Source organism: Lynx canadensis, chromosome A1 (genome assembly GCF_007474595.2).
Source record: "Lynx canadensis isolate LIC74 chromosome A1, mLynCan4.pri.v2, whole genome shotgun sequence".
In the NCBI taxonomy this organism is placed as follows: domain Eukaryota; kingdom Metazoa; phylum Chordata; class Mammalia; order Carnivora; family Felidae; genus Lynx; species Lynx canadensis.
Window position 1 is genome coordinate 1936029 of NC_044303.2, and position 23433 is coordinate 1959461.

General features: G+C 53.4%; 1 protein-coding gene across 3 annotated transcripts in view; it reads right to left on the minus strand.

The window, feature by feature from the left end:
* LATS2 (large tumor suppressor kinase 2) overlaps positions 1-23433 on the minus strand; it is a 68406-nt gene that overhangs the window by 10437 nt on the left and 34536 nt on the right. The window contains exons 1-3 of one of the 3 annotated variants that reach the window (XM_030307674.1): positions 3164-3494; positions 2570-2702; positions 26-1485 (exon numbers count right to left, since the gene is read on the minus strand). In XM_030307674.1, coding sequence (XP_030163534.1) covers positions 26-1485; positions 2570-2699 — 1590 coding nt within the window. In that variant the 5' untranslated portion in view covers positions 2700-2702; positions 3164-3494. Of the gene's footprint in view, positions 1-25; positions 1486-2569; positions 2703-3163; positions 3495-23433 lie in introns of those variants that run through there. The other 2 variants (XM_032592367.1, XM_030307665.1) reach the window with 2 other exon arrangements.

The following is a 23433-nucleotide window of genomic DNA, read 5'->3' on the forward strand; positions in this document are numbered from 1 at the left end:
CGGCGGGAACACGAGGAGAGCTTACTTTCGCCATTTCCTGCTCCAGCTGCAGCCTGCGGTTGACCTTCTGCTGGTAGGTTTTTATGACGTTCTCCACGTGCTGCTCCATGAAGAACTTGAACGCATACGGTGAGTAGCTCTTGATGCGCGACTCCCTCTTCTCCTCGTCCCTGCTGGCTTTCCGGACGGGGACAGGAGAGGTCTGGATCTGCTTTTTATCCTTCCCCGGCCTCTCCCCTTTGGCGCCCTTGTGGCTCTTGTCGCTCCGGTCGGCGGGCTCGGCGGCCGGGCCCCCCCGGAGGCTCTGCTCCACGCCGGCGCACAGGCCGTCCACGTCGTACTGCTCGGACTTGCTGTGCAGCAGCAGGTGCTTGGGGTACGGCGGGGGCGGGCACCTCAGGTCCGGGCCGCCGTACTCCACGTCCAGCGGGTACGCACCGGCGCCCCCCAGCGGCAGGGAGTGCTCGTCCTTCGAGTCCAGACTCTCCACCCCGGGCGCGGGCGCGGGCGCAGGCGCGGGCGCGGGCGCGGGCACCCAGGCCGGGTGCGAGGGCCCCACGGCCGTCTGGGGCTCGGGCCGCATCACCCTCACGCTCTTGACCGGGTGCAGGATGTGGGCGGCCGTCACGGCCGTGATGGTGTTGGGGGAGGGCACGGAGGGCTCCGTCTTGCCGGGCACGCCCGCCCGCATGGGCACGGCCACGGGCGGCTGGTGGCTGTTGAAGGAGTTGGTCCTGCTGGGGACCGGGCCTTCGGGCAGGAAGGCCACGTGCTGGCGGGGGGGTGCCTCCAGGCCCGGCTTCTGCAGAGAGTCGCGGCGGGACAGGGTGGAGGCCTGCCACTGCTGGACGGGGGCGCCGCTCAGGTCGTACAGGTCCACGTTGAGGCTGTTCCTGGAGGGCGCCATCAGACTCTGGGGGGGGCTGTCGCTGGCGAACACCTGGCCCCGGGAGCCCATCACGTGCACCTGGTGGGCCTGCTTGTGGTGCGGGTGGGGCAGGTACAGACCGGCCGCCGCTGCCGCGGCCGGAAACGCGTGGCCGGAAACGGCGCCCGGCTGCACCTGCACCTGCACCTGCACCGCGGGGCCCTTGGCGGCCGGGCTCGCGTACGCTCCCGCCTCCTTGTTTTGGAAGGAGGGGCTGCGCTGCAGGCCGTAGCCCAGCGGCTCCCCCGGCACCAGCAGGTGCGGCCTGTAGGGGGGGCCTTGCAGCGGGAGGGCTTGGCCGCCCGGCGCGGCCACCGGGAAGCTCATCCCCGCGGACTCCAGGTTGGCCGCGTAGCCTTTGGGCTGGTGCTGATGGCCGCCGGGCACGCTGCGAGCGCTTCCGGAGAAAAGAAAGTCCATGTACTGCCGGGGCACCTCCTCCAGCGGACCGCTGCCCTCGTAGGCTGCCCCGCTCATCTGATGGTAGGGCGGGAAGGGGTCGCCTGTTCCCTCGAAGCTCGGCCTCCGCGGCCCGGGGGCCGGCGCGATGCCCTTCCCTGCAGCGGAAAGAACGCGGACACGGCGTTAGAGGGGAACGGCTCTCGCGGGCTGGCTCCCGGCGCTGGCCGCGTCCTTGGGGGCGGACGCCGCTGCGCAGGCTCTTCCACCGCTGGAGGCCGCCCGATGCAGGCTGAACTCTGCCCTGGCAAACCCGGGCTGCCTTGTGGGTCAGAGCCCCTCGCGGGGGGACCCGGCAGAGCCCACAACCTGTCTTCCTGGGCTAAGAACATGTGTCAAAGGCACACACACGTAGGAGGGAATCGTCACAGATGTGGGTCTGCAGTTTCCCTTTGGGGCTCTGCGGCAACACAGACCCTGGGACTCCAAGAATCTGGAAAGGGACTGCCAGCAGGCAGCAGTTTAATACGAGCCTCCTATCAACGAGAAAACAAAAGTTTAACAACGAAGACGCAACTTCTCACTCGACAGACGAAGTGGGAAAGCTCCTTTGGCTGAATGTCGTGAGTCCCTTATCACACTCAGGACCTCAGCTACCAAAAATTCTCCCATCTGTCCATCCTCTAAGACGAACATTCACTGACAGCCAGTGAGGTAGAGCATTTGGTGCTGGTGCCTCTGGCCCTTCCCGGGGGACACTAAGGGGGCTGTCCCAGCGCCACTGCCCGTGGCATCCAGCCCAGGGAGGCGCCTGCCAGCCTGCTCCGAGGCTCCGGTGTGAGAAAAGGCGTGTTTTAAAAATCCGTGAAACAAACCTTCCTTTTAATAAACAGACTCCCTCACAGGCCCAAGAGAAAGTAAAAAGCCCACTTTAGATCTCACTCTGCGCGTTGCCTAACTTTAATATCCGCTGAGTTTTCCAATCTCTGTAACACAAGACCTGTCCGCGGCCACCGGCCGCAGGAAGTACCCCAGGTTACTTCACACAGGGAGAGGGAGCACCCAGGGAAGTCCCAGGATCTGCCCCTGCTGCCTCCCCTTCTAGGCCCTGAGTGCAGAGCAGGGCAACGTGCCAAGAGGTAATCTGCTGACCAGGGCCACACTGAACCTCCCTTCCTGCAAACGGATTTGTGCTTTTCGAAGGCAAATCTTCCTCCCCCAGGGCTGCGGGTCTGAGCTCACCTGGGGAGGTCTGCTTAATGACTCGCACAATCTGCTCATTCCTGGGGTCCAGGTAGCCCATCTTGCTGATGTACTCCAGGGCGGCTTCGATGCTCCGGCTGCCAGTCTGCTTGAGAGCCCTGCCGGCCATCTCCTGGGGGGGGGGGGGGGGGAAGCACACAGATGCTTCACTGGGAGGTACAAACGTATGACATCTTCCCACAAAGCCCCTCGGGGACTTCCGATGCTGCAATGTTCACCTCTCTGTGCCTGCTGGGGGCCTGCACCGTGAAATGTCTGCCTGAGATGCCCTCAGGTGCCCACGACAAACGCTTAACACACACTGAACCACAGGCTATAGAGAGTATGTGACGAACAAACAGGTGTTCTGATGGTGGACCGGAAAGAATCTAAGTTCTGCTTCTCCTTGGACTGATAAGTTCTGCTCTGTGAGTAAACCCATGACTAGAACAGTTTAACGTGAAAACTAGTTGAAGTCAGGGACCCTGGCTGCAGCTTCAGCCCACCCCCAGGCTAACTGGGAGAGGGAGTGACCCGCCCCCAGGGAGGGGAGGGTTGCCAGAGTCATTTATGAAGAGCTGGCTGAAGGCCTACCGTTCGCAGTGCCCAGTGCTCGCTCTGGTAGTTGGGAACTTGCGGCTGGGCTCCTGGTCTAGTGGGAGAAAGAGAGACAGACCCCGAAAGAGCCCTTGGAGCAGTGCCCAGCCCAGGACACGGCCTCCGAAAACTGCCGGCGAGATGAACAGGAGACAAGCTGGACCCACCATGGGAGACACGGCAGACAAGGGTCGGGGAACAGGAGAGAGGGTCAGAGGAGACGGATTCTTCCGGCTCAGAGCGAGGGCACCAGGGACTGACTGTTTGTGGAACAGACGGCAATACACCTGGCTCCCCAAGGTCGGCCCGAAATTGGGCAGATGGAAGGCACAGCAGAGGAGAGGTATTCTTGGCAGGTGGGACCGTCAAAGCAGCAGAGGCCGGGGGCGGGGGGGGGGGGAGGGGTGCGTGGAGAACAGGCTGAGGGGCCAGCAGGGACATGAGAGACAGCAGAGAGGGAGCCACAGGCTGGGCCCGAGTGTCCCCGGGTTTTGGCCCCTCTTGGAAGGCAGGCACACGGAGCCACGAGATCGGTTTGGGGCAGAACTGGAGGCGTAAGACAGGCCAGAGTGCACGGGAGACAGCAGGGAACACGCACCCGTGAGTCGGCTCATCAGGGCTGTGGGCAAACAGGGTGGACGGGACAGGAGAGAGAACGCCTCCTGGAGACAAGGGCGGAACACACAGAGGGGGTCTCGGGGCGGGAGAGCGTGGCCAAGACAGGAGAGAAAAGGGCTGAGGGTGCAGGAAGACCCCAGGACAGTGAGAAGGCAGCTTGGGGCTGTTCTGGGCAGAGAGCGGCTGTGCTGGCCAAGGGCCACTCTGGAGAAACAGCACTTGTCCCCGACACCGAGAATGCACCAGTCTCCCTGCCCTCCGAGCCAAGCCTTGTCCAGGCTGACTCGGATCTGTGCTCCTGCCGGCCCCGGGAACGAGGCATCACACGCCCGTGACCTTTACCGGCCCCATCTGCCTGTCCGAATGTCTGCCTCCTCCTCTAGGACCGGGAGAACCCGCTGGGGCCTGGATTCCACGTCACTCGTGGCGGTAGCCACCCGCCCAACGCATCAGCCGGGACAACGTGAGTGCTCGCGTAACAGCAAAATCAAGTTTCCCGTTCCTGGCCATATCCCCAGCGCGTGGCAGGACAAAACACGTTGGCTGTAACCTGTGCCTACGTTCTTGGTGATGCCAAGAGACTCGGCAAGACAGCGGGGGGAGGGAGGGGCCGAGACGGGGGGCCCAGCGAGGCCGTGCCGGAGAGCAGGACGGGCAGTGGGACGTGTGGGTGCGTGTGAGGGGGCCGCGTCCGGGGCCGAGGGGCCCGAAGAGACATGGCGAGGCAGGCGGGGCCACAGCAGTAAGGACAGAGCTCCCGGTTTAGAAGCAGAGCTCCGACCAGCAGGGCGAGTGCCTGACGCGCGGCGGGGCTGCGGAGAGAGAGGTGCAGGGGTGAGCACGGCGATGCCCACCCGCAGACGGGAGGCAACGCTGCACCTCACCCCCCCCCCCCCCCCCACTTCACAGCTATGTTACGCGATGAGGTCATGGCTGCAGAGAGCTCTCGGCGGCTTGGAGAGAGACGCGGTATAGGGCCGCATCTTCTCAGGACGAGCCTGGAGCTCTTGGCACCCATTTAAAAACTGGGGGAGCCGACCCCAACCGCAGCCCTTCGGTCAGCACCGACCGCGCCACCTGCCGGGTCGGAAGCGCGGGCGCCGGCTCCCGCGCCCTTCGGGGGGACCCCAGACACGCGCACCACCTCGGTGCCTGCCCGTCGACCGAGTCCAAATGAACAGCTTCTCCACCTCTGCCCGTTGCCCGGGCACTCGCGACTCCCACGTTTACATGTTTACCGAGCTCTGAATCCAGGAACTTAACCGAGCAAGATCAACGGGAGACCACAACCGACGACTGTGGTCACAGCAGTGCTTCCACTCGTAAAGCCCAAGCGACACGATGAGACAACCTGCTTGTCAAGAACCACTGAATAATCCAGCTCGGCTGTGTCCCGTCCTCGGCGTCTGCTCCCCGTGCTCACCTAGCAGGTCAGTGGTGCCTCGACATCAACTCTCGGAGACGCCACCGTGCGTGCACGTATCGCTAGGTCCCACGGCTGCGGGAGATCCAGGGTCATTTCCGAACCCACCGGGAACACGCGCGCTGTCTCTCCTCCAGCCTCACCGTCAGCCGCGGACTGCGAACAGACCCCCGCAGACGCCAGTCAGAGAGCACTAAACGCAGCCACCGGCACCACCTGCTGCCTGCGCGGTCGCTCTGGTGACCTCTCGCCCGCTCCAGGGGACTCCGGTTCTCAGACATCAGGCCGGCAGCTTGGAACGTCGCCACGGGCAGTGGCCCCGGGGCTGCGTGGGGACAGGTGCAGGGAGAGGGGAGGGACGGGCTGCCTGGTGGGAGAAGGCCTGGGCCTCTGCCCTACAGGTCGGGTGCCCCTCCTGGCACAGGTCAGCGGGTATAGTGGAGCCAAGGGGCCATTACATACAGTGTTTCTTTTTCTGGTTCCTTTTTTGGTTTCAGGAGTAGAGACCAGCGACTCATCACTTACACACAACACCCAGTGCTGTTCCCCACAAGCGCCGTCCTTAATGCCCATCACCCGTCTAGGCCCCCCCCCCATAACCCTGTTTTTTCTCTCGAGCTAAGAGTCTCTTATGGTTTGCTTCCCTCTCTGCTTTTATTTTGTTTTTCCTTCTCTTCCCCTATTTTCATCTGTTGTATTTCTTAAATTCCACACGGGTGAAATCATACGGTATTTTTCTTTCTCTGCCTGACTTACTTCGCTTAGCATAATACACGCTAGCTCCATATACGTTGCTGCAAATGGCAAGATTTTATTTTTCTGATGGCTCAGTAGTACTCCCGTGTATATATAAACCACATTTGCTTTATCCATTCATCAGTTGATGGGCACTTGGGCTCTTTCCCTAATTTGGCTATTGTTGGAAGTGCTGCTATAAACCTTGGGGTGCATGCACCCTCTTCAAGTCTAGATTTTTGTATCCTTTGGATATATACCTAGTCGTGCAATTGCTGGGTCATAGGGCAGTTCTCTCTTTAACTTTCTGAGGAGCCTCCACACTGACTTCCAGGGTGGCTGCACCAGTTTGCATTCCACCAGCAGCAGACCAAAGTGCCCCCAAGAATGCCCAAATCCTGCCCCAGCGCTTGGGCACTTCTCCGGGACGGTAGCGCTCAAACATCAGCATATTGCGTGCCAGGTGCCTGCACCTCCAAGCATCCCGCACGGGCTGGCGCACACGGGCCCTCCTTGGCCCTTCCTCCCGCAGCACACACGCATGTCCCAGGGGCCTCTGAACTGTCTCTTCCTCTTACCTGTCCCCACGCCACCCCTGCACCCCACCCCACGTGCTCCTCCGTCCCTCGTGCTCCTATTACCGATCCGCCCCGGGACAGATATAAAGGCATAAAGCGCAAGGCTTTACGCTTTGTTCTTCTTCCCGTAATTCTAAAGAGGAAGGGAACGCCTTCTTTTCACCAAGCCTCGACGGACACTTCCGATCTCTTCCACTCCACTTCACCTCGGGCTGCCCCTCAAAAGTAACTACGTTCTGTGGGTGCGGAGATGAGACCGAGGTTGGGCGGCCCTGCCCTGAAGTGAGCACGCGGCCCCAGTTTAAAGGGAAGGACAGTCAGGCATCCGGTCCTGTGTCTGACACTAGGAAGAGACGGCTAAGTGACGGAACGGCCGAGTGGGACTGTGACCTGACATCAGTAGAGGAGGAGGGAGCCGCCAGCTGGGAGACAGATGGGAGAGGCCGTGGGTTCCCTGGGCGGGCTGCCTGCCGCTGTGTGGGAAGACAGGTAGAGCGCCCACGCCAACGAGGGCTACCCCCAAACGCAGGCTGGGAATGTCATAATCAACCTGTCTCCCTCGTTTTACTCTACGACCCAATTTGCACACCTGGGCCCTTCTTCAGGAGCCTCTGCTACAGAAGTTCACAAAATCTTTTTTTTTTTTTTTTTTAATTTTTTTTAACGTTTATTTGTTTTTGGGACAGAGAGAGACAGAGCATGAACGGGGGAGGCGCAGAGAGAGAGGGAGACACAGAATCGGAAACAGGCTCCAGGCTCCGAGCCATCAGCCCAGAGCCCGACGCGGGGCTCGAACTCACGGACCGCGAGATCGTGACCTGGCTGAAGTCGGACGCTCAACCGACTGCGCCACCCAGGCGCCCCAACAGAAGTTCACAAAATCTTAAAGCTGTCCCACTGTGTGTCTCTGAACCGCTTACCACTCACTGATTATTAACACTCGCAGACGGAGCGGTACGTCCGTCGACAAGACTTTGATGCCTTTATGTCACCCGTCACCGTGCACCAAGAAGATCTTACATACAACCGAATTCTCCGAAAACACTCCAGAAGGCTTCAGTTAGGGCTGAACGTCTCACACGAAAGGCATGCTTCGCCAGCAGGGACGAAGTTTTCTCTTCGAGACGGCCGCGCGTGCTGGGATGGGAGCCGTCGTACGAGGTGCGCGAGCTGTGACACAAGATGCCTCCAGGGTCCCCATGAGCTTCACGGCGACTGCTCCGTGCCACCTGCTGCGGACCCAACCTGTGCGGACTCGACCTGCCCCTTCCGGGCCTCCCCCCAACCTCCGCGTCCCGCACCCAGTCTAGAAGCTCTGTTTGTCTGCTTTACCCACACCAGGGTGGTGGACGCTCGGTGCTCTGAAGGCGAGAGCATTCCACCTTAGGCGTCTCTCCCAAGAGGTTTCTCCTCTTACATTTTATCAACAAACTGCTGAGAACTGAAAATGGCTTCTAGCCACAACAAATTCTGGAAAGGGGGAATCTCCCACATCTTGTCTGCTGTGCAACGGGCTGTGGTGAGGCAGTTTAACAAGTGGCCAAGTGGGTGAGGTTGGGGGAACGTGGCCACACCGCTCTCCCGCTGCCCCGGCAGGATCTGGGGCGGCTCCACGCTGGGACCGTCCCACAGCGTCCGCTGGGATCGGCCAAGGCCTCCACTGCAGGTGCATTACCACCTGACATCCGGGCCACCTGGTCCAGGTCCTGCCCCTCCCTCTGAGCCTCCTCCCCAGCAGCCTTGCCCAGGGACCGGCTCCCTGGCAACCAGCTTTGCTGTCCCTCAGCCCCAGACGCATGGGCTCTCGGTCCAGGGAAGGGGCTGTGGTCTGGCCAGGTATGTGCCCCACCTGCCTTTGCTCTCCTGACCTGGTCACCCTCAAATGGGTGCATTTTCTCCACCACTCACACTCACGGGTCCTCTGGGGAAGAGCTGTCGCAAACCTAGTCATGCTCCTGCAATTTCTGACTCATAACTCATAGGAAGACGAAAGTTGGGTTCACATACTCTATATAGCTCGATTATTTTATGGGCATCGACACAAGACTGAGAGTAATTGAAATTCAGTGAAAAGTTATTATGTATGAAGGAAGGAATTTCCTACGGAGATCTTTCCCCCACCTCCTTCCTGGTAAGGAAGCATTTTTCAAACATTAGCAAAGCCATATCCCCAACATTTTAACATTCCAGCTATGAATTTTGGCTGAAAAACTAGAAATGTAGAACTCGGGCCCTGCTGGGTCTATGTGGGCCTGTGTCTCAGTCCTTCCCATACCCACCATCGATTTAAGTTCAAAGCTAAAACGGAGGGAGAGAGGGTCTGGCCGCCGCTCACTGGAGCCCCCATCTCTGGCCACCCGAGCACTGCTGTCCTGGGACTCCAACACCCGCTCTCCCCCCAAGTCCAACGGGCACTTGCTCAGCTTGCCGAGGAAGAAGACGGCGCAGCCAGCTTTGAAACTGGGCGGTACTCCTCTTCTCCACCTTAAAAAGGAATGGGATGCAGCAGACTCGATTTCCTGAGAGAGCAGTGGGAGGAAGACCCAGAAGTGCTAGCAGGGTAGGTAGCCTTGGAAGAAGCGTGCCCGCAGGGGAGGGAAGGCGCCTGGGTGAGCAGGGAAGCGACAGCCGCTCCTGGGAGCGCCAGGAGGCAGCCCAGGAGGCCCACACACTGCAGCAGGGTCTGCTGTTGCCTCTCATTCCCCGAACCAGATGCTTCCGAGAGTTCTTCGGGAAACAAAGCGGAACACAGTGTTTCAGCGCATCCGGCCGCCAGTCTGTCAAGCCTTAATCAGAAACACAGGCCTGGGGCGGGATGGATGTGAATCACCAGCCAGCCCCGCGGACCGGCCTCCCACCTCCCGCCATTCTTTGCACGGTATGTACTTCCCAGAGAAGGAAGCACGCTCTCCGCGGGCTTAGGAGAGCTTCTCTGCGCGTGCGCTCCAACGACGGCTGGAAAGTCAGGCGCGGAACGAACGGAAGCAACCTTTAGATTAGGAAGGTGATGTGTGTACAAGAAAAGAAAATCAATTACCACCGCACATCCGTGTGACTCACAGAAACATCAGCCCCTGGTGGTGGCCTCTTAAAGGTCTGCTGGACGAAGCCACGGCACCTACACCTTGTTTACACAGCAAGTGCCTCCGGGGAGGGTAACTGCTCAGCACGTCAGAGGGAAAAGAAACTCGGAGGTAGGGAACGAAGAATAAATTCAGCCTAAAATTAAACAAACATGAAAAAGCTGCAACCCAGCCAATGATGAAAGAAGCACGAATACAACAGCATTTGATAACTAGAGCCAGCACCAGAATAAAACAAGTGATTATAAAGATAAACGGGCCAGTGAAATAGAAACCGTAATTCTCCTTTGAGGTGAATGCTTGTTAATAAGTATCAAAAGTTAGGGGCGCCTGGGCGGTTAGCGGGTTAAGTGTCCGACTTCGGCTCAGGTCATGATCTCCTGGTTGGAGGGTTCGAGCCCCACATCGGGCTCTGTGCTGACAGCTCGGAGCCTGGAGCCTGCTTCGGATTCTGTGTCTCCCTCTCTCTCTGCCCCTCCCCTGCTCATGCCCTCTCTCTCTTAAAAATGAACATTAAAAAAAAAATGAGAAAAAAAGGTTTTGACTTAATTTTGTTTTATGTTGAAACGTCTTTGTTAAAGACAGGTCACGATAAGAGTATTTATTTACGCCTATGCCATGTTCCATTAAAGTAAACCTGCCTTTGGAATACTACGTGGCAATGAGAAAAAATGAAATATGGCCTTTTGTAGCAACGTGGATGAAACTGGAGAGTGTGATGCTAAGTGAAATAAACCATACAGAGAAAGACAGATACCACATGGTTTCACTCTTATGTGGATCCTGAGAAACTTAACAGGAACCCACGGGGGAGGGGAAGGAAAAAAAAAAAAAAAGAGGTTAGAGTGGGAGAGAGCCAAAGCATAAGAGACTGTTAAAAACTGAGAACAAACTGAGGGTTGATGGGGGGTGGGAGGGAGGGGAGGGTGGGTGATGGGTATTGAGGAGGGCACCTTTTGGGATGAGCACTGGATGTGGTATGGAAACCAATTTGTCAATAAATTTCATATATATATAAAAAAATAAATAAAATATTTCTTAAAATATTAAAAAATAAATAAATAAATAAAAAAAAAAAATTAAAAAAAAATAAAAAAATAAAAAAATAAATGGAAAAAAAAATTAAAAAAAATAAAGTAAACCTGCCTGTAGTGTGTAGCTACATCACTGTGGGCAGATGACCAAATTCTTTAGATCCCAGTTGAGTCCAGTGAAAGAGCAAGATTTCACAAGGGAATCCTTCGGTTTTGAGGGATATTTGCTAAAATGCTAAAGATGTTTAGTTTTGCCACTTTGGAGATAGGTGGAGAGAGGTATAACACACTCCATGGAAACGTCACATAGCAAAACTCCCTTTGGTTTTCAAACACACACGACACACGGTGACTGTGTCCAGAAACAAGCACCGACAACCGCCTGTCGCCTGGACACGCGGGCTGCAGCCCCCGGAGGAAGGCGAGTCCCTCGCCCTCCCCTCTGGTCGCGGCCGGCCTGGGATCTGCTCCAGTGAATGAACCACCACCGATAAGATAACCGTGCCAGTCCCGAGCCTCGCCTGGCCTTTAAGAGGCCGGGCTGCTTCCGTCTTGACTCTATGGCTCCCTGTGGAGCGGGAGAGAGCCCCATCCAGCCTCGGTGGCTCCAGCTGTCCTGCCGCAGCCCTGGCGTGTGGGTGGCGCCGTTTCGGACGCTCCAGCCTGAGCTGAGCCCCCAGCGGAATGAGCTGCACTGAACCCCGGGAGAAGCCACGCGGAGCAGAGGAACTGTCCAGCAGAGGCCAGCCAAGCCAGACGGTCGTCATAAGTAACACATTATTACTTTTCGGGATGGTTTGTTACACGACAGTAAAAAACTGGGTCTGAGCCTACTTCTTCTGCAGCGTATAATCTGAGAAAGTATGTTCACCTATTCACCTTAAACTTTGAGTGGTTTGGTCTGCTAAACTTTTTTTTTTTTTTTTTAATTTTTTTTTTCAACGTTTATTTATTTTTGGGACAGAGAGAGACAGAGCATGAACGGGGGAGGGGCAGAGAGAGAGGGAGACACAGAATCGGAAACAGGCTCCAGGCTCCGAGCCGTCAGCCCAGAGCCCGACGCGGGGCTCGAACTCACAGACCGCGAGATCGTGACCTGGCTGAAGTCGGACGCTTAACCGACTGCGCCACCCAGGCGCCCCTAGAATTGCGTTTTTTTTTAAATTTTTTTTTTCAACGTTTTTTATTTATTTTTGGGACAGAGAGAGACAGAGCATGAACGGGGGAGGCGCAGAGAGAGAGGGAGACACAGAATCGGAAACAGGCTCCAGGCTCCGAGCCATCAGCCCAGAGCCCGACGCGGGGCTCGAACTCCCGGACCGCGAGATCGTGACCTGGCTGAAGTCAGACGCTTAACCGACTGCGCCACCCAGGCGCCCCTGGTCTGCTAAACTTTTAAACAGTTTAACTTTGCAGAAATATAAGATTATTGCTATTAACGGGGACCTAACAAAATGCCAAGGAACAAAACTTCATCAGAAGAGGAGATGATCTCAATACCGATTGCTGGTAGGCTTAGTGAAGTTTGAGAACTTCTGTAAACATCTTTATTTTAGTATATCCCCTTAGTCGGTCTAGTGTTCTGTAACGGCCCCAATAATAAAATGCTCGTTTCGCCTTTGGTTATCGTAACTGGGCTGCATAGTCAGCAGTAAGTACTGCCTTTTCACATAGTCTTGTAACTTTGTGGGCCCTCCAATAAATATTTGGTTGGGTTACTATTTGACCACAAAATTATTATTATACCTTTAAATGTCCCTGTTCTCTCAAGGGTACTAAATTCCTGGGTGTGACTTATGAGAATTTAGGTCCAATCCCTTTTTGAGAAAAAATATGCAATTTTTTTTGGTAATGGAAGTAAGAGGAAAATAGATGTAACGCACAAAGTGTGTTCGGGGAGGGGAGCCTGCGTGGCTCAGTCTGTTGAGTGTCCGACCCTTGATTCTGGCTCAGGTCACCCTCAGTCGCGGGGCCGAGCCCCTCGCGGGGCTCTGCCCTGACACCTCGGACTCCGCTTGGGGTTCTCACTCCCTCTCTTCCCCTCAGCCGCTTGTGCTCGTGCTCTCTCTCAACAGATAAATAAACACTAAAGAGAATTAAAGTGCTTCAGGAAAGAATGGGCCAATGAATTTTTTTTTTTTTTTTTTTTTAAGTAATCTCTAACCCAGGAAGGGCTCAAACCCACGACCCCGAGATCAAGAATTGCCTGCTCTGCCGACTGAGTCAGCCAGGGGCCCCCGGGCGACTGTGTCAGTGTCTGCTGTGGGAGAGCTTCCTGGGTCCCGACCATACGTGGGCATAGGCATGAACTTGCGTGTGCACACGGCCCGCCACCCGGGCTTAGGAAATGAGTACTGCACTGGGCTTCCCAGCCCCAGCCCCTGACCTGCGGGCACCCCTGAGCTCTGGCAGGAAGCCCTTTGGCCCCAGCAGTGCCACGGAACAATCCAGCAGCATGTTGATCCAAGAACTAAGAGCCAAGGCCCAAGAGAGATCACCCAAGGGCCTCATGAGGCAGAACTGGCTCCGGCCCCTTCCAGAGCACAGACCCCAGTGTTCCTCGTGCCTGGGGAAGCAAGACGTCTTTGGCCGACGGCCCAGGAACGGCGCGGCGGAAGCAACGAAGCCGGGAGCCCCACACAAGGCAGAACTGTAGGCACAGCTCTGGGCACCATTAGCCAGAGGGCCTGACGTCACAGGCAGGCAGAGGTCCACGTTTTCCCAACACAAAAGAAGACCTGAGTGGAGCCACATGTGTTCAAACGACGAGCTGAAGGCTGCCAGGCGGAGGGTGGGGCTGGGTGCAGGTGGACTTCGGAAGACAGATCAACCAACCGTGCGGCAGACAGGACAAGGTGATGTGCAGAGACGGGGCGGGGGGCTGGGCAGAGGCCGCGAGACCCAAAGCCGGCCTTCCTGACCCCCGCGGCTGCACAGGGCTCAGGCTGGCCAGGGCCGCACCGACCGCAGGCTCTCCCATGGCTTTCTCTTCCCGTGGCTCAGACGTCAGGACGAAGGTGCAGTGGGAAGGGCTTGCCGTGCGTGCAGTTCACCCACAGACTTAACTCTGAACCTCCACCATGGTCTGACAGGGACGGAGGTAAGATACTAAAGGCAAGTTAAGACAAAAGGCCACCTGCCACGTATGTTCTGCGGCCTGGAGGAGCCTTGCTCAGTGGTAAGGAGAAGGATGAAGGAAGGTAATTTGGAGATTTTTAAAAAAAATTTCTTAGATGTTTATTTATTTTTAAGAGAGACCGAACAGAACGTGAGCAGGGGAGGGGCAGAGAGAGACAGAGGGAGACACAGGACCTGAGAAGCAGGCTCTGGGCTCTGAGCTGTGAGCACAGAGCCCGATGTGGGAGCTATAAGATTATGACCTGAGCGCAAGTCGGATGCTTAACCAACTGAACCACCCAGGTGCCCCGGTAATTTGGAGTTTTGATTCACACTCTTGGTGGGAACTCTACCTTGAGAGGAAAAGGTCTCCAAAAAGGAAAAGATTCAATCTCTACCTCAACCCGTGAAGCTTTAGGAAGAAAAATCAGAGCAAGAATGATGAGAGACCAGTGAGTGAGGCATGGAAATCTGTCATCGGTGAGCAAAAGAAAACTGTTGCCCGACACGTGCACATTTCTGCTGAAGACAGCACTACCCATCCCTGGTCTCTAACGCCACTGTATACACACTTGAAGAGGATAAGTGGGTGGCCGGTTCGATTCTATGAAGGACCGTCTGCCACCAAAGTTTACGTGCTGTGACGAAGGACCAGCCCGTGCCAGCACTGGACATCAAGCCGGCCGACAGATGAGCCGGAGTCACCGAAGCTGAAGCACAAACAGCTTAAACGTGATTCTGGAAGAACAGATTTCTCCTCCTGGGCTGCAAGCCAGTCCTGGCTCTTGAAATTAAGTCCACGGAATACGTGGGAAGCCTGGCTTCTCCTCACTGGCGGACAAATGCTGCCTGTGAACTTCTCCCCTGGTCTGTCTCTGCACGACCCACTTACCTGAAGGCAGCACATGGTTCTACTTCGCTGGCACACGCCTCTGTCACAGAACCTGAAGCTTGTTTCCTCTGCTTTTTGAGTCCGTAGCTGTTTTTGTTTTTGTGTGTTCCGGGCCCTCAATGCCTCTGTCGCACGTTGTTGGGGATGGTCGGCCCACAAGCATCGAGGGCAGGGGTGTCTCATGCCGTGTACCCACAGCTCTCTTCCCTGTGGTTACTATTTTTTTTTAATATTACCAAGTAAATGGGAAGGTCTAGGAAGCTAAGGTTCATTTAAGAAAGAAGACAATAATCTGCTACTTTTACAAAGTACCCTTGAAGGATACAGTGTAAGATATTAAATACACTATAATTTACTAAAATGTATAAATATTTTTGTTATGAAACCTGGTAGTGAAAACTAAAATTCCTTACTTTTTATGTATTTTTCACAAAAAGTTACAGTATAACTTTGAAATGGATACATATCGGAGAATTAACTTTTAATTCACATCTTCAAGGGCTCAGAAGCTCTGTAACAATTTTCATTTTCCAACAATGTTTTAAAATCCACTCATTTTGTTTCAAATCTGGCTGTGACTACCAGTTATAATTTTTCTGGATTCTATGCTGCCGACAGTGAAATCCCAGGACGTGCATTGCCAAATAGCGTTACAAATTTTATGTTAACCAAATACATATCTGTTCGGCGAGAATGTGGAGAAAAGGGAACCCTTGTGCACTGTTGGTGGGAATGCAAACTGGTGCAGCCACTGAGGAAAACAGCGTGGAGGTTCCTCAAAACATTAAAAATAGGACTACCATATGGCCCGGGATTCCACTTCAGGGCATTTATCCAAAGGAAATACAAACACTAGTTCGAGAAGATATTTCCATCCCCATGTTTGTTGCAGCATTATTTACAACATAAGTATCCACTGATGGATGAATGGATAAAGAAAATGTTGTGTGCACATCTACATACACACACACACACACACACAGAATCTTATTCGGCCATAAAAAAATAAGCCAGATAATGACAAACACTACGTGACCTCACATATATGTACAATCTTTAAATACCCAAAACCTAAAAAGGGGCCTTCCTTTAAAATTACAAAAGGACCCAAGAACACACAGCTCCAGTTCCAGTATTCTCAATGCCAGTAACTGTCCCCATCACCCCTCAGCGCCTTCAATCCTGCCGGCCTAATCGTCTCACAAAACTTCGTAACTGGAACTAAGTTATGGGGCGCCTGGGTGGCTCGGTCCATAGAGGGTCCGACTCTTGATGTCGGCCCAGGTCATGACCCCAAGGTCATAGGGCTGAGCCCACACTGGGCTCCATGCTGAGTGTGGAGCTCTCCCTCTTTCTCTCCTTCTCCCTCTGCCCCTCTCCCCTCCTCGCTCTCTCTCTCTAAAATAAAAATAAAACAAAACTTTGTAACTGGAGAAAAATTATCCTTATTAGTGAGGATATATAATTAAATACATAGTGAAGGAAACAATCTGAGATGTTAACACTGCATCATATCTCTGTGTGGTAGGATCAGGTGTGAATTTTATATCCTTCATACTTTTCCTACACTTTGCAAATCTGTAATGACTTTGTATTGTTTTTGTATTTAGAAAATAAAGTCTCAACAAAAATGCATCAACCCCAGGGGCACCTGGGTGGCTCAGTCGGTTAAGCGTCCGACTTCGGCCCAGGTCATGATCTCGCGGTTCGTGGGTTTGAGCCCCGTGTCGGGCTCTGTGCCGACAGCTCAGAGCCTGGAGCCTGCTTCAGATTCTGTGTCTCCCTCTCTGTCTCTCTCTGCCCCTCCCCTGCTCACGGTCTGTCTCTGTCTCTCAATAATAAATAAACGTTAAAAAATTTTTTAAAAATGCATCAACCCCACCCTCTGATACATATACGCATACACCCCACCGGTAATGCCTGAACTCAGGTGCTCCTCTCCCCCTGGCCTTTCTCACTCTGGCTGGAATCTCCTCCCCGCAGGGCCCGCCTACACACTCCTGCCCTCTTTGGCCTCTGTTCCCTCCCCCCGAGCTACGATCCACCACGTGGCTGTACTCTCAGTGGCTTGCCACTCTGAAATGCACCACAGACATCTGCCCTGTGGCTTCATGTCCTGGGACCCTTGCTCACACGGCTCCCAATGCGGGAGTGTCAGCCCGCTCCCAGCTCCAGCTTCACAACTGCCTACACACTTCTGCAGCCCGGGCTCAAGCCCTTATCCCAGCATGGGCACTCCCCGACGCCCGTCCCCTCATCCTGCAGCCAGCACCCGGGAGAACTGACTTCTGTCTCCTCGTATCAGAATGCCCTGTACACGCCACCGTCGAACTGATGCCCCTGAGTTGCACTTACTGGTTCGTATGCCGTCTGTCCCTACTGGACTGTTGGAACACTGAACGAAAGCCCACTACTGAGTCATTTCGAGAAACGTACCTACTGAGAGCCCACCACATGCCAGGCATCATCGTAGGCCCTGGGGAGACAGAGGTGAACAAAACTGAGGAAAATCACAAAGTGACGACCGAATGTGTAGGTGTTGCGACGGTGACAAGCGCTAAGTGGAAAAAGTCAAATGAGGCTTATGGGGAGAAGGTGATGTCAGGTCAAGGGTAGTGGGGCTGATGGGGAGTGTGTGAGGTCAGGTCAGAGGTATTGGGTTGCCATTTTATAAAGGATGCTCAGGGTGCCCGGACGGCTAGGTCAGTGAAGCGTCCGACTTCGGCTCAGGTCATGATCTCGCGGTCCGTGGGTTCGAGCCCCGCGTCGGGCTCTGGGCTGACAGCTCGGAGCCTGGAGCCCGTTTCAGATCCTGTGTCTCCCTCTCTCTCTGCCCCTCCCCTGCTCACACTCTGTCTCTATCTCAAAAATAAGTAAAGGACGTTCCCAGACCTCTCTATTATGGGAACATGTGGACAGAGATCTGAAGGAAGGGAGGGAGGGAGCCCAAAGGTTTCTGCAGGAAGGGGGCACAGTGACTAAAAGGCCTTGAGGCAGGCAAAAGACTGTTGAGGAAAAAGCAGGCTCGGGGTGGCTGGAACAGAGCAGGGGGTCAGGGTGCTGAGACTCAGGCCCCGAGTTACTGGGACGCTGCTCACAGGAAGCAGTGCGTTTACGTGAAACCAACCGATGCAACTGATCTCACCCCAGCTGCCAGCGGCACCCTCCCCCCCCCCCCCCCCCCACGTCGCGGTTCCGACGTGCGGGACCTGGTCCCCCAGGCTCATTTCGGCATTTCAGCGCTGACAAACCACCGGGCAGGATCTCCGCGCACACAGGCCACGATGAGGACCTGGCTTTCACCGAGTGAGATCAGAAGCCACCCGAGAGCACAAGACCTGCTTTCTGCTTTAAAAGGGTCGCTGCGGCCACTGTGCGAACGGACTCTAATGGTACGCAGGGAGAGAGGGGGTCAGCCGACACCCCAGACCCGACTGGCTGTCCACATGCTCTGCCCGGCGGCCAGGGCTCTGCTGGGCCTCCTGCTGGGCTCTCAGGAGGGTCCTCTCAGCTCCCACAGGGCCTCGGTTACCCGCTCCTTTGGGTCCAGACCACAGCCCTTTGGGGGGGGGGTGTCCTCCTCAATGTGGGGGCAGCCTTCTGGGTGTTGTTGGAAGAATGACTCAAGACTGAGACAGAAACAGAGCCAGGAACTGTGCACGTGCTCTCCAACCCTCAGAATGGCTCCAAAATGTCGGCACTCACGTTTTACGAAAGCCAGGAGACTGAGGCTCGGAATGAGTAATCATGTCTCAAGTTCATGCCATCGGTGGTTCAAAACCCAAGCAGTCGACAAGAAGTCCGATGTCCTTAGTAATCACAGAAACTGCATTTTTTTTTAAACAAGGGGCTATTTCACACCCCTCAGATTGACATATATTTAAAATGTCTGGGAGCTCCAGTGGTGCAATGGGTTAGCGCGTGTACTTACAAAATGTCTGATGTCACCAGGAATTGGCAAGGATAGAGACCTGCCCCGATAAACCGAGGAAAGAAGTGCGAATTGGTGTAACCATGTAGGTGAATACTTTGACAATATCTAGGGGAGTTAAAGATGCTCAAATCCTGTGACCCTAACATCCTAACATCCTTCAGAGAAATGTCCATGTTCATAAGGAGACCTACAGAAGAATGCTCACTGCACTTCTGTTGGTAAAAGAAAACTGGAATCAATCTGAATGTCCATCAACAGAGTGATGGATAGATAAGGGGGGATATAATTACACGGTGCAATACTGAGCAATTAAAATGAATTACAGCCTCTTCTATCAACAAGGAAAAATCTCAAAAACATGCTGAATAAAAAAAGCAAGTTGCAAAATCGTATCGTATAGAGTGTTTTTGAATTTGTAAAACAATAGCGTAGATTGGTTATAGTATGCAAGGGAATGAGAAGATTGATTCAGGACAGTACTTGCTAGGGAGGGAGGGGAGAGATCAAGGTTGGAGAAGCCAGAGAAGCTTGACTACATATGTGATACAGAGTTCCTTTAACAGTCTCTGAAACAGTATTGCAATTCCAGACTTCAGTTCTATTACAAAGCTGTAGAAACCAAAACAGTATGGTACCGGTACAAGAATAGACACGTAGAACAGACACAGTGTAACAGAATAGGAAACTCAGGAATAAATCCACAATTATAAGATGAATAATATATAATAAAGCATATCTAATGGGGAAAAGACAGTCTTTTTAGCAAATGGTACTGGGAAAACTGGACAGCAACACGCAAAAGAATGAAACGGGGCCACTTTCTTAGACCACACCCAAATATAAACTCAAAATGGATGAAAGACCTAAATGTGAGACAGGAAACCATCAAAATCCCAGAAGAGAGCTCAGGCAGTAATGTCTCCGACATCAACCGTAGCAACATTTTTCTAGAGATGTCTCCTGGGGCAAGGGAAACAAAAGCAAAAATAAACTATTGGGACTACATCAAAATACAAAAGCTTCTGCACAGAGAAGGAAACAATCAGTAAAACTAAAAGGCAGCAGTGTCCAAAATACGGAAAAAAACTTCTGCAACTCCACACCCAACAAACAAATAATCGAATTAAAAAATGGGCAGAAGACACCGAACGCGCATTTCTCCGAAGAAGGTATACAGATGGTCCACAGACACATGGAGAGATGCTCGATATCACTTACCATGGGGAAAAGCACATCCAAACCACAGCAACATGTTACCTCACACCTGTCTGAAGAGCTAAAACCCACAACACAAGGAGCAAGTCTTGGAGAGGATACTGAGGAAAGAGGAGCCCCCCTGCACTGCTGGTGGGAATGCAAACTGGTGTAGCCACTGTGGGAAACAGCATGGAGGTTGCTCAAAAAATAAAAATAGAACTACCCTACCCCATGACCCAGTAAGTCCACTACTGGGTATTTACCCAAAGAATACAGAAACACTTAATTCAAAAGAATAAAGGCACCCCAGTGTTTACAGCAGCATTATTTATAATAGCCAAATTTTGGAAGCAGCCCAAGTGTCCATCGATAGATGAATGGATAAAGAAGAGGTGATCTATCATGGATAGATACACACACACACACACACACATATACACAGACACACAATGGAGTATCGTTCAGCCGTAGAAAAGGATGAAATCTTGCCATTTACAACAATATGGTGCTAAGCGAAACAAGTCAGAGAAAGACAAATACCATGTGATTTCACTCCTGTGTGGAATTTAAGAAACAAAACAAAGAAGCAAAGGGAAACACAGAGAGAGGCAAACCATGAAACAGACTCTTAACTACAGAGAACAATCTGAGGGTTGCCAGAGGGGAGGTGGGGGGGGGGTAATGGGGAACCAGGCAAGGGGACTAGGGGGTGCTCCTGCTGTGATGAGCGCTGCGTGAGGCATGGGACTGGGAAGCACTAGACTGCACACCTGAAACTAGGATTACACGTATGTTAACTAACTGGAATTAAAATAAAAACTAAAAAAAAAAAGAGGCTCTGAGACAAATGGGGGGAAATGTTCTCTTATTCTCCTTTTACAAACGTTTGAAAGATTACATCATCATCATCAATCATCACCAAATATACTGAACAATAAAACCAACACCCAGTTTCTCTTTGTCCCACGGTCTTTCTTCACAGTCCTGCCTCCTTATCCTGTAAGCATTGAGGGCCAAAAACTGAGTCATATTCATGTTTGTATTCCACTGTGCTTAGCAAACAGGGACTGCTCACTGTTTGGTTAAGTACCGAGCGAATGAACACATGTGCAGAAGCACAGCCCTTCATCCCGTGGTTTCCCCCCCACCTTGCAAGTTCTTGGAAGGCAGGAAAAAGCACCATTTCATATCTGACTCAGTGTCCTTGAGACCTTTTCAAATAACCCATTCTTCCTTTGCACCTGCTCCCATCTTCTCACCTTCTCCTCTCAGGCAACTACCTGAAATCCCTCTTGCAAATTGGTTCAAATTCAAATTGTCTGTGGACAACTGGCCCAGCAAATAATGTCTAGGAATGAAATAGTTAATTAGAAGTATATCTATCTGGGTGTTGCCTATGGAGTGAAAAATTACAAATGGACTGAGTGTCCCAAAATAAACTAATGTCTGTCATTCACGTAGTGAACTACAACACCATTAAAAAAAAAAAAAATAGTGTGAGGGAATAAAATTTCATGACACGGGAAAACGCTCATACTATACTGCCAAGTAAAAATAAACCAACAGGGGCTCCGGAGTGGCTCAGTTGGTTAAGCGTCTGACTCTTGATTTCGGCTCAGGTCATGATCTCAGGGTTGCTGAGGTCAAGCCCTGCGTCTGACTCTGTGCTGACAGCTCGGAGCCTGCTTGGGATCCTCTCTTTCCCTCTCTCTCTGTCCCTTGCCCCCCTCCCCCCCACCTTTTCCATAAAATAAATAAATATTAGAAACAAACAAAAAATGGTAACAAAGATACATATACGACTTCAGCTCATACTTGGTGCATTAGCCGCAAGTCTGGTTACTCTTGGTTTACGTTTCGTTTTCCGTCATAGCTCTTACACGACAATCACGGTGAAGAAGGGATCTCAGTAGCTGGTAGAACACAGAACTAAATGCAGAAGAGCTACAGACCCCACAGATGCCCAAGCGCGTGACGTGAGCCCACAGGGCAGGGGAGGGTGAGGTGTGCAGCAGAAAACCGGTGCTCTGCTGGAGGTCCATATGCAGGGCACCTGTGTCCTCAGGTCCCCACCCTGGGCAGGAGGCACTGAACCAGAAGCACTGGCATCGGAGACCGTAGTGCAGCCAGGGGCAGACAGGAAGCACCGGAAGCAAGCAGAGACTGGGCCCGCCAGCGACCCTCTCCTGTCCTGTGGACAGACCTCCCAGAGCCACTGCCCATCTCCCCTGCACCTCACAGACTTGAGGGGCTCCCCTGGAAAAACCCAAGTGTCCCCGAGACGAGCCTCCAGAAACAGACAGTTGTGGGACTGGCTCTCTGCCTGATCTCCCTACGGCGAAGAGCCCATCAACAGGCCCCACCCCACAGTCCCTCCACTCAGCATCTCAGTGCGTCACTGCCAAATATGAACAGCCCCCGATCACCAGACCCTCGGGAAAGTCTTCCAACAGGAAGTCAGCACAAATCAAACAGTACACGCGACAGGACCCTGTTCTCGTGAGACCTTACGAAATCACAGCTTATCCCACACGTTCACGGTAGCCGCCTCGCGGTGGCAACAGCACGACTCTCCATAAACGCGCGCCAAACACCCCCTGGGGGACCCGTGACCCTTCCTGCTTCCTCTCGCTTCTCCTTTGGCCACTATCCTGAAACGTCTGCTCCCCCTCACTCAGCCTATCCAAGGCTGACCCGGACTTGTCGACGCGGCGAATGTGTGCCAACTTCGGTTGAAAGAATCGACACGTCGTCTCCGCCCCGCCATGGGTCTCAGACCTTCACCGAATGCGAAGGCACGCTGACCCTTTGCTGCAAACGACGTGGCTGGAAGTAATGCTTCTCGTTTCAGGGAGGATCGTGTTCTTAAACTGGTCACTGGACCCACAAGTGGCAGAAAGCGGATTAAAAAAAAAAAAAATCAGAAAATGTACAACTGCTTAGGCGCATTAACATTTTCTCTGAGAAAACAGCGGTTTTGAACGGCAAGTGACCCCATGTGATGGATGATGAAACAGTTCTCAGTACACGCTACTGCTGGGAGGCTCTGCCCCGGTCCCGGAATTTCAAACTCCGTTGTGCTTCTGTCTCGACTGGACAATCTGGGGGCAAAATACCACCGGCAGGCCAGGACAGAGCTAAGAGTTCCAAAAATGATAGGACACTGCACTTATTAATTTTTGCCGGAAGCTTCAGCCCTCCCACGAGGAAATTTTCTGTTCCCGTTTTCTACCCAACAGTGCTCCGACCCTCAGAGTGAATTCTTAGGAAATGCCATTTATGCCACCGGCCACAGCCCACAACTATAAGCGGTTTGGTAGATTTTTGAAGGAAATGGGCAGCTTGAGAGGATGAGGCAGAGGGCCACGTGCCGTACAGGACCCTTTACCTGAATCATCTCCCGTCAACCCCACAACTACCCTGTGAAATGAGAATTACCCACCACGGTTCCGAGACGGAAAAACCGAGACTAGAACAGATCAGTAATTCACCTAGAGTGACAGAGACAACACGGCTCTCTGCCTGATCACGGACGGGCTGGTGTTAAGAAGCTGGTGTTGTTTCTGTTACAGAGCAACTAGCTGAGGTACAGCGGTTTGGTTCAAGCCAACGACTTCGTGATTTCAGCTGTTAATGTTTCGTTTGTTCGGAACAGT